This window comes from Saccostrea cucullata, unplaced genomic scaffold (assembly GCF_032062105.1).
Source record: "Saccostrea cucullata isolate Sc308-1 unplaced genomic scaffold, CSIRO_AGI_Scuc_v1 ctg14520, whole genome shotgun sequence".
In the NCBI taxonomy this organism is placed as follows: Eukaryota; Metazoa; Mollusca; class Bivalvia; order Ostreida; family Ostreidae; genus Saccostrea; species Saccostrea cuccullata.
The window spans coordinates 1,034-12,853 of NW_026919541.1; the positions used below are offsets into that span (position 1 = coordinate 1,034).

Consider the following 11,820-nt stretch of genomic DNA (forward strand, 5'->3'; position numbering starts at 1 on the left):
TATAATTTATATGTCAAAGATTTACAAACTGAGTCAACATGGTGATTATAGCGCAATGAACCATCAATATGCACTCCCAGAAGTTTTTCAGATTCAACATTTTCAATTAATTTGTTTGAAGTATATAAATTTAGTTCAGGTGAATCTATTCTTGATTTTCTCTGCTGAGTTCCCATAAGCATACATTTTGTCTTATTGGTATTTAACACCATTTGTTTTTTGGAACACCAATTTTCAATCTCACACAAATCAAAGTTAAGGGATTCTCAATACCTTCTATATTTTTGTGATATGTATGCAAGGTTGCATCATCGGCAAACATATCAATATCTGTTCTATTTACATGTAAAGGGAGATCATTTATATACAATAAAAATAATAGGGGACCTAAGATTGATCCTTGGGGCACTCCTGCTGTGACGGGCAAAAAATCAGAGGAATATGTTCCTATTTTTACACACTGAGACCTTGAGGTTAAATAAGAATGAAACCATTTAATAGCCATTTGATCAAAGTGATATGATTGAAGTTTACTTATAAGAATTTCATGATTAACCAAATCAAATGCCTTGCTAAAGTCAATGAAAGTTATGCCTACTGGATTTCCTTGGTCCATAGCTTGTAGCCAATTATCTGTAAGTTTTGTAAGAGCCGTTTGACATGAATGAAATTCTCGAAATGCAGATTGTGATTTAAATAAAAGATCAAAGTTAGAGGCAAAGTTACATATTTGATTTGCTATGTGTTTTTCAACTAATTTTGATAATGTTGGAAGAATGGATATCGGTCTGTAGTTCCCTGGATCTGCGTGGTCGCCATTTTTGAAAATAGGAGTGACTTTTGCTTGTTTTAAACTGGATGGAAATACTCCATTAGTGATACTAGCATTTATAAGATGTGTAATAGATTTGCATATGACATTTGCCGAAAGTTTTAGAAGACGAGGTCCGATAAAGTCTATACCGGCTGACTTATTTACATCAAGTGTATTCAACATATTCAATACTTCAAATTCAGTTATTTCATTAATACTGAAAAAATCTTCTTTCCCTAGTTTAGTTCTGTATATCGATTTAATAATTCTGAATCAAAACTTTGTACTGACATATCTGCTAATAATTTACAGGATATTTCCGTAAAGTGTTTGTTAAAAATATCAACAACATCCTGCAAATCTTCAAAATCTAAACCATTTCGTGTAATACGGCTAGGTGTAAAAGTTTTGGATTTAGATGCCAAATGGTTTAAATAACTCCACATTTCTTTAGGACTTGAGCTTTCTTCAATTGCTGATTTGTAATACTTTGATTTCGCTTGATCTATTAATTGTGTCACTTTATTTCTCCGAATTTTGTAATTTTCTGAATTCCTTTGTAAATGATATGTATCGCGTAAATGTCTAGCATCATTTATTTCCTGTGTTAGCCATTTAGGTCGAATTTCAGTCTTGACTCTTTTAGTTTTTACTTTGGCATGCTTGTTAAGAATATCATTAAACAATTCATAAAATTTATTCATTATTTCGTTTGGGTCTTTAAGTTCAAGAAGAGTGTTAAAATTTGCATTTTCTAACTCTCTCAAAAACTCGTTTTCGTTGAATTGTTTAAAATCTTTATATTGGATTTCAGTATGTTTTCCTCTACGATGTATACAGTTAGTTTTCCGTGTCAAACATACAGGGTAGTGGTCAGAAATAGCAATAGGGGGCACATTTGTTTCACATATGTTTTCTGGTTTGGTTGTATAAAAATGATCAATTAAGGTACTTGAGGTACTTGTTATTCTAGTAAGAACAGTAACTATCTGAGAAAGTCCAAACTCCTCTAAAGCAGATGTCCAATATTGTGGGGGGTCTTTCATTAGATCAATATTGAAATCACCCGATAGAATAATTTCAGTATCGTCACAGCAGGAGGCACAGTTCACCTCCCTTGCTAGGTCCTCCGCCCAGCAGGAGGGGGCAGATGGTGGACGATAAGCAGAGCAATAAAATATAGGTTTTGAATTTTTTAGACTTATCTCTAGCCATATTGTTTCAATATTACTGATTTCAAAATGTAGCCAGGTGTTGGATGTTGAATCCACCTATTTGTGTTTAGTTCTTCATTGTTTGTCTGTCTTTATTGTCATTCGCTGTTGGTGTCACGTGATTTAGTATGATAGAGAGAAAGGGGTGTATGAGAGAAAGAGAGTGAGTTGTATTCACTAACAAAACCTGTTTTAAATTACCTGTCCGCCTATACCCATACCCATGCACACCGTCAAGGTAGAAGTACCAATGAATGAATGTATAGCGTATAGGGTGATGTAGACTGGTTTATTTCCATACATATAAATTATCAAAACCCAAGAATATTGTTACTGATCTCTACCGACGGGTTACAATGGCGCCCACGCTTATATTTATTTTGGAGCCAGTCTACATTTCATCGTAAATCACCATACGATCAAGTACCCTATCTGAATATTACAAGTATTTATCTGTTCATGAATGTATAGTGATCGTCACTGCAGTGAAGTGAAGTCAGAACTGAAAATTACAAATCATTTTGTGATTTTGTGTGTTGTGAAATTATGTTTGTGATCCTGCTTGTCAGCTGTGTGATTCAGTGTGAATTCTAGGATCCGCCATTTCATTCGGGGCCCGGACTGTGAATATTGCGCATGCGCTTTACTTGCTTCGCATCACCATTGTTCTCGACCACCCGACTTATGCCGAGTGTTCATCGACTTTCTCCGTATATGACGTCACACGACTTTAACTCGAGCTAGTTCGAATCAAACCGAACTCATTCGCGTACGAACTATCCATATCCTTTATTCCGGAAGTGTACCTGTGAACACGAGGATTGACAATTCACTTGGAATAACATTATTTCTAAGTACTGGTAATTAAAATTTTGCATTTATTTGACTGTTTATTTGTTTATTTACATGTTTATTTGTGTTTCTTGTGTTGTCATTGTGTCTTGTCCTTGTTTCGTTCATATGTCATTTGTTTACGTTATTTTAGGTATCCCAAATGAAGACGTCCCAGTTTATGTTGTAAGGCATGAGGACGGGAAAGGGTCTACCCGTACCCTCCACAGAAATTTTCTTTTGCCTTTTAATTGTATTCCAACTAATGTTATTTCTTCTCCAGTTTCTAAACAGGTCAAAAAGAATCAGAATCATCAGACAACACCCACTATTCCTTCAGATGATTCATCTCAAAGTTCGTCAGATGAGAGCGATAGCGGAGTACCGGTATACATCATACCACAGCGTCGTCATCGACAAAGCCCTCAATCCTCTCCTCGACAGTCAACTATGAACCATTCCTCTCTTCGACAGTCGTCAAACCATTCTTCTTTACATGAATCTGCTTTACCATCTTCTTTTTCTAGATCTTCAATTTCAGTTTATTCGCCCAGTTATAGTACTCCACCTCCCAGAAGATCAACTAGAGTTAGTAAACAGCCAGAGAGATATGGGGAGTGGCAGTATGTCCAGGATGTCAGCCAGAAATGTGTTTACTTAGAGACATTAGTGTAGTCTGTGTGTCTGTGTGTTTTCATAGTCACAGATATTTTCATGAAGTTATACTTCTAATTATTTTTTTACTATGTGTATATACTTACAGGTATGACTTATTAGGTCACCTGAGTAAACTCAGGTGACCTATTGCTATCCGTTTTCGTCTGTCGTCGTGCGTCGTGCGGTGTGCGGTGTGCGTCGTGTGTTAACATTTGAACATTTTCAGCCTCTTCTCTGCAACCGCTCAACCAATTTCAACCAATTTTGGCATAAAGCATCTATGGGTGAAGGGGAACAGCAATTGTGAATTTCATGGTCCCTGCCCCCCTGGGGCCTGAGGGGTGGGGCCAAAACTACTAAAATTAGTGCAGTCTTTAAAAATCTTCTTCTTTACTCCTGGACATCAAGCAGTCTAACTGTTGGCATGATTGTAATGAGCATTGAGTCCTCTACCAAAATTGTGAAATTCATGGCCCCAGGGTCAGGGGTTCTAGTACTAGGGTGGGGCTATATAGATTATATAGTGAAAATGCATTATTTCTTTGAAAATCTTCTCTGCTCCTGGGTATTAAAAAACCCAACTAAGTACATAATTATGATAACCAAGAGTGCCTCTTCCAAAATTGTGAATTTTATGGCCCCAGGGTCAGGGGTTGTGGTATTAGGGCGTGGCTCTATTGATTATATAGTGAAAATGCATTCACTCTTTTGAAAATCTTCTTCTCTGCTTCAGGGTATTAAATGAACAAACTAAGTACATAGTTATGATGAGCAAGAGTGCCTCTTCCAAAATTTTGAATTTTATGGCCCCAGGGTCATGGGTTGTGGTGTTAGGGCGGGGCTCTATTGATTATACAGTGAAAATGCATTAATTCTTCAAAAATCATCTTCTCTGCTTCTTGATATTAAATAATTGAAATAAGTTCATAGTTATTATGAGCAAGAGTGCCTCTTCCAAAATTGTGAATTTTATGGCCCCAGGGTCAGGGGTTCTGGTGTTAGGGTAGGGCTCTATTGATTATATAATGAAAATGCATTTATTCTTTGAAAATCTTCTTCTCTGCTTCTGGGTATTAGATAGACTAACTAAGTTCATAGTTATGATGACCAAGAGTGCCTCTTCCAAAATTATGAATTTTATGGCCCCAGGGTCAGGGGTTCTAGGGCTAGGGATGGGTTCTATTGATTAAATAGTGAAAATGCATAATTTATTCTCTGAAAGTCTTCTCTGCTGCTGGGTATTAAATAAACAAACTAAGTACATAGTTATGATGAGCAAGAGTGCCTCTTCCAAATTTTTGAATTTTATGGCCCCAGAGTCAGGGGTTCTGGTGTTAGGGCGGGGCCCTATTGATTATATAGTGAAAATAAATTAATTCTTTGAAAATCTTTTCCTTTGCTCCTGGGTTTTATGCCAATGATCCAAGTATGTATATTTATAATGAAGAAAGGTGCATCTAGCAAAATGGTTATTTTTTATGCCCCCTGGGTCCGGGGGGGGGGGGGGTGTTACAAAGTCTGAAAATAAATTAATGCTTTGAAATCTGCTCATTGGTATTAATCAACAATTTTATGATAAAATTTGCAAAATTTGGAAATACCAGGTATGTGGCCCCAGGGCCAGTGGTTCCTTTGTAGTGAGGTGCAAAACTGGTTATAAAGTGGAAGTGCATTTTCTCTTTGTTACTCTGATATACCTCTGGGTATTAAGTAAATAGAGTAAGCATGCAAAGTTTATACATGTAATTATGATAAGCAATGGTGCCTCTTTCAAAATTGTGAATTTCATGGCCTCTGGTTTAAAACACAAACCAAAGGTAATTGTTTGAAAGTTGTTACACAATACTCAGGTGACCTATAAGGCCCGTGGGCCTCTTGTATATTATATGATGACAACAATGAAGTTTGTTCTTCATCAGTATTACTACTGATGTATGATAGCAAGTATGTTTTTTATTAGCTCTACTGGTCAGAGACCAGAAGAGCTTATGCGATAGTAATGCGTCCAGCGTCCGTCCGTCTGTCTGTCTGTCCGTCTGTCTGTCCGTCTGTCTGTAAACAATTTTTCAAAATGCTACTCCTCCTACAGTTTTGGTCTAATTTCAATATAACTTGGCACACAAGTAGACTACACTAAAATACATAATTCTGTGTATCGGTTTTTGATTTCGATGAACGGTGTTGCCGTGGTTACTAAAAATAGAAATTTCTGTGAAATTCTTTCAAAACGCTACTCCTCCTACAGTTTTGGTCTGATTTCAGTATAACTTGGCACACAAGTAGACTACACTAAGATACATAATTGTGTTTATCGGTTTTTGATTTTGATGAACGGTGTTGCCGTGGTTACTAAAAATAGAAATTTCTGTGAAATTCTTTCAAAATGCTACTCCTCCTACAGTTTTGGTTTGATTTCATTATAACTTGGCACACAAGTAGACTACACTAAGATACATAATTCTGTTTATCGGTTTTTGATTTCGATGAACGGTGTTGCCGTGGTTACTAAAAATAGAAATTTCTGTGAAATTCTTTCAAAATGCTACTCCTCCTACAGTTTTGGTCTGATTTCAGTATTACTTGGCAAACAAGTAGACTACACTAAGATACATAATTCTGTGTATCGGTTTTTGATTTCGATGAACGGTGTTGCCGTGGTTACTAAAAATAGAAATTTCTGTGAAATTCTTTCAAAATGCTACTCCTCCTACAGTTTTGGTCTGATTTCATTATAACTTGGCACACAAGTAGACTACACTAAGATACATAATTCTGTGTATCGGTTTTTGATTTTGATAAACGGTGTTGCCGTGGTTACTAAAAATAGAAATTTCTGTGAAATTCTTTCAAAATGCTACTCCTCCTACAGTTTTGGTCTGATTTCATTATAACTTGGCACACAAGTAGTATACACTAAGATACATAATTCTGTGTATCGGTTTTTGATTTCGATGAACGGTGTTGCCGTGGTTACTAAAAATAGAAATGTCTGTAAAATTGTTTCAAAATGCTACTCCTCCTACAGTTTTGGTCTGATTTCAGTATAACTTGGCATACAAGTAGACTACACTAAGAACATAAAGAGACTTTATCAACGATCATTATTCTATTTAGTTTCAAATCCCAGCTGCTTAAGTACTTTTCTCTTCCTTTGCTATAAGTTCAAACCAGTAGAGCTTCAGTCTCGACAGAGACTTCTGGTTACCACTGGACCCATGCCCTGTTATCCTTGGCTAGGTTATAAGGTAATGTCAGGAGCCATTTTCTCCTGGCAGGGGGAATATGTAGCCAGGTGTTGGATGTTGGATCCACCTATTTGTGTTTAGTTCTTCATTGTTTGTCTGTCTTTATTGTCATTCGCTGTTGGTGTCACGTGATTTAGTATGATAGAGAGAAAGGGGTGTATGAGAGAGAGAGAGTTGTATTCACTAACAAAACCTGTTTTAAATTACCTGTCCGCCTATACCCATACCCATGCACACCGTCAAGGTAGAAGTACCAATTAATGAATGTATAGCGTATAGGGTTATGTAGACTGGTTTATTTCCATACATATAAATTATCAAAACCCAAGAATATTGTTACTCATCTCTACCGACGGGTTACAAAAATCAGTTCTACGTTTATAAGAAATGTCATTTGAAATGTATATTAAAATTCCACCACCTGCCCTTAATTAGTATTCGATCTTTTCTTTCAAAAACAAAGCCCTCAATATTTAATTCAGAGTTGCCTATCTGCTCGGTCAAAAAAGTTTCACATACACCTAAAATGTCTAAAGTTTGCCTATTTTGGAGCAATAGTTTTATTTCTTCATTTTTAGGAATAATATGACAAATATTTAAATTTCCGAATCGTAAACCTTTTTTTACCAATCCAAATCCTTGGTTTTTTTGTGTTGTTTGAGTATCATTATTATGGGTCAAAGGGACTGTTTTCATTACTTATGATACAGATTTGAATGGGCTTGGCATAGGAGAAATGACAGTGGTTTGTTCAGCTGAACTCGGGCTACTTTTAGAATCCGTGTTCGATTGTGTCTTACTTTTAACATGTGGTTTTCTTGACAATTTAGAATTTGTCGAGTTATTACAGTTATCAATATCGTCACATAAACATTGTAAATTGTTACATTCATTACAAATAATGCCAAGGATAGAAAATGTACTAGAGTTCGAAAAAGATTTAGTATGGTTGTTGACGGCTACACATTCTTTGCCTGATACCTAGTAAATGTATGGACAGGATTTCGTCTTGTGTCCTAATTCCCCGCAATTCCAACAATCAAGCTTTCGATGACGATGACGATGAAGACGAGCCAAAGAAAATTCTGGAGAAATTAGAAAACTGTCCGCCCTAAGAAAAACAAGCGAATGGCAAGATTCAGACTTCACTAAAGAACACAAAAAGAGGCCGAAACTTTTGACAACTTTGTTAAGGATCTCAAAATTTTAGCTATGGACTGTGATTACGCGGATAATAATGATGTTTTGATTGACTTAATCATTAGTGGCGTCAGGCATAAGAAAGTGCAAGAGAGACTGTTAGAACAAGGTCAGGATATCATACTCAAGAAGGCTATAGAAATTGGACCATAGTTTGAACTGTCACAAGCACAAGTCAAATTAATGAGAGGAGAGGAAATGTTGAAAATTGACTCTCATTCACAAAAGAAACACACAACCAAATTCAATGTGTCGCGCAACAAAACTGTTAAAACTGGGAAACCAAAAGCCTATAAACCAAGTGACAATCCAAATTGTTCAAGTTGCGGTTTGGAACACGAACGTGGAAAGTGCCCGGCACTAGGAACCATTTGCAGTTACTGTAAATAACGAAACCACTGGAAGAAAGTGTGTCGTCGTCGGCTGAAACAGATCAAAGTCGGCACGGTACAGCGAGATACAGAGTCAGAGGAACTACTCACCATTAGCATGTGTACTTCCGTCAAGTCCAGTCAGGATGACAACTGGGACGTCCGTCTTGGTATCAAAGGTCAGCAGATTCGCTGCAGGATAGACACTGAAGCACGGACTAATATACTCACATATACTCAAATTAGAAACTTGGGAGGATATCAGTAACTTCCAGTTGTTTACCGTGATTGTAAAGCTAACGTTCACTTTGAAGTGGTCGACTTAGATCAAGAGAATATCATTAGTGGTGATACTGCAGTTACTCGTGGATTGATATACAAAGCCGACCCCCATCTGCAGACTTCGATATCAGCTGTGACTACTACAGAAAGTGCACAAATTGAACTATCCAGAGACTATCCAGAACTTTTAGAAACTACAGGAACACTACCCGGAGAATACCATCTCAGTATAGATGAATCCGTACCTGCAGTTATTCATCCCGTAAGGAAACTCCCAGTATCAATTAATCCCAGGGCAGTTGACAAGCTGAGAGAGATAGAAGCGAATGGATACATCACGAGAGTAGACAGGCCAACAGAGTGGGTCAGCTCAATGATAGTGAGTGTAAAGGGAGAAAAGATACGCATCTGCATAGATCCAAGGGATTTAAATCGCGCCATAAAACGTGAGCATCACCCTTTATATAAAAAACTATTGACGATTTCATATCTTGACATAAAAAGCCAAGATATTCAAAATATATAATGCAAAATCTGGATTTTTGCAGATTCAGCTTGACGAGAAGTCATCGTACCTGACAACATTTAACACACCAATAGGAAGATATCGTTGGCTCCGACTATCCTTCGGCATAAAATCAGCACCAGAAATCTATCAGAAGATCATGGACAACATGATATCCGGAATCAAAGGTGCGTCTGCAATCATAGATGACATCCTCATCGCAGGTGAAACACTTGAGGAACATGACGCCATACGTTGAAAAGTTGTGGAACGAGCAACAGGCTACAATCTGAAACTGAACTTCGAAAAATGCAAAATTCCTTAGTCTAGTGTGCTATACATGGGCCATATAGTGTCGAACCAGGGACTTAAACCAGACCCGGACAAAATCAAGGCTATACTAAACATGCCAGCTCCACATGACAAGGAAGGTGTCCGCAGGTTCCTTGGACTCATACAGTACTTGTCGAAATTCATTCCAAACCTATGAGGATTCAAACGATGATGATAAAACTACAGTGGTACGACATCAATGTCAAATACAGGAAAGGAACTATGATGTACATTTCAGACACTCTATCACGGGCCTACCTAGAGGAAAGCGGTGACGAGGAGACAGAGAAAGCTGTATGTTATCCATAACACCTGAGAAATACTCCGAAATCCAGAGATCAACAAGAAGTGAACTTGAAACTCTCATGAGCACCATTCAAACAGGATGGCCAGACACAAGGAATGAATCTCCTTATGAGGTCAGACAGTACTTCATCTCGAGGGATCAGTTATCCGTTCTTGACAGCATTGTGTACAAGGGAAGTCGTATAGTCATCCCACCCAGCTTGCGGAAAGAGATGCTTAACATTATACACAAGTCTCACCTTGGGATAGTCAAGTCAAAGAGTCGCGCAAGAGAGGTCATGTATTGGCCAGCCTTGAATGCTGACATAGAGCAGGCCGTAAGTGACTGTCCATATTGTGCAGAGTATCAGAAAAAGCAAAACAGAGAGCCTCTTATGCCAACACCAACTCCAGATCTACCATACACTCGTGTTGGAACTGATGTATTTGAATTCATAGGCAAGAAATACCTGATTCTGGTGGACTACTACTAAAAATACATTGATGCCGTAGAACTCAGATCAGAGACAACTACAGCCATAATAGAAGCCTTGAAAATAGTTTTCGCATGCCATGGACTTCCAGCAAAACTCGGGTCTGACAATGGACCACAATTCAGCTCAGCTAACTTCAAAACCTTTTGCGTAGAGCTTGGAATTGAACACGAAAGAAGCAGCCCTCATTTTCAAAGCTCGAATGGCGAGGCTGAGAGAGCAGTACAAAATTTAAAAAACCTATGGACAAAGTGTGATGACAAGCAACTTGCTCTGCTAGATTACAGAACAACTCCACTAGAAAACATTAATCTGTCACCAGCTCAACTATTAATGGGACGCAGACCTAGGAACACGCTTCCAGCATCACAAGATTTACTTAAACCAGCAACACATGACCTAAGAAAAGTACAGCAACACCTTAATGCCCAGAAAACCAAGCAGGAATTTTACTATGACAGGAGAAGAAATGTGAAGGAATTATCACCCCTAGACAATGGAACAACAGTCAGAATGGAAACACTTGGTCCTAAGTCCTTATCCCCAGGCATTGTCGTACAGAAAACAGACCAACCAAGATTTTATGTAGTGAAAAGCAAAGGAAAACTTCGCAGAAATCGGGTTTACCTCCACAAATCAAGAGAACACCTTCAGGATGAACCGGTTGAGCAGGACATTCCCATGGAAGACAGCAGTCCCAATGAGCCTACCATAGAAAATGCTGCTACACTTCAAGTCAGAAACAAACCCGTCAATCACAAAAACGCACTCCAAACCAGATCAGGACGAATCGTTAAACCTCCTGAGAAACTCGACTTGTGAAGTGCTTGTAAATAATTCTGTTAGTAACTTTTGATTTAAGCTGCATCTAATCAGCAGTTTGCACTGTGCTTAGGGGCATAATAATCCCGTGCATCTGCCAGAACAAACGTTATGCTATGTTTGTTAGTGTTCTTATTTGATTTGTTTATATTGAGTGTTTGAAACAAAATAAAAACTTTTGCCTTGAACTATTGAAGACTTTACACATTTATAACAGTATCTGTATGTTAAATGAAAAAAAATCTGTCTTTAAATTTAGTGAGAGGGATGTTATGTACTTTAGAATGTTGATGTACAACTTATCTAACAATGGTATGACTTATCTATTAACGAAAGTTGGGGTTATCTGCCCTTGCTATCTCTGTATTTTACCGCCATGTCTGAATGCTCCACTGTACAATAAATTCTGTTTCATACACCCAACCGGTGTCTGTTAATAATATACTACAGAGGCACTCTTGGTGATCATAACTTTGTACTTAGTTTGTTTAATATCAAGGAGGAGAGATTTTCAAAGAAATAATTTTCAGTTTCCATTCATTTTCTTGACAGAGGTTGAACATATTGAAATGAAAGGATCACTTCATTATAAATAGGGATGTGACCTATAGGACCGGGCTTGGTTTTTTCTCTACAAAAAGCTTGTCGATTTCCGTTCCGATTAATGACATTAGGCTAAATACATATAATAATTTGTTTTTCCTGAATTTTTATTTCAGTTAGTACAGGTAGGAGGAACCCTTTCATTGATTTTTTGAGTTTGTAAT

The 11,820-nt window shown here is 37.5% G+C and overlaps 1 protein-coding gene across 1 annotated transcript; it reads left to right on the plus strand.

Annotated features, from left to right (window-relative positions):
• Window positions 1-9,623: 9,623 nt before the first annotated feature.
• Window positions 9,624-11,053, plus strand: LOC134233259 (uncharacterized protein K02A2.6-like). Its single transcript, XM_062715244.1, has 3 exons — window positions 9,624-9,746; window positions 9,788-10,196; window positions 10,251-11,053. The coding sequence occupies exons 1-3, from the start codon at window positions 9,624-9,626 to the stop codon at window positions 11,051-11,053; spliced, it is 1,335 nt and encodes a 444-aa protein (XP_062571228.1).
• The last annotated feature ends 767 nt before the right edge of the window (window positions 11,054-11,820 follow it).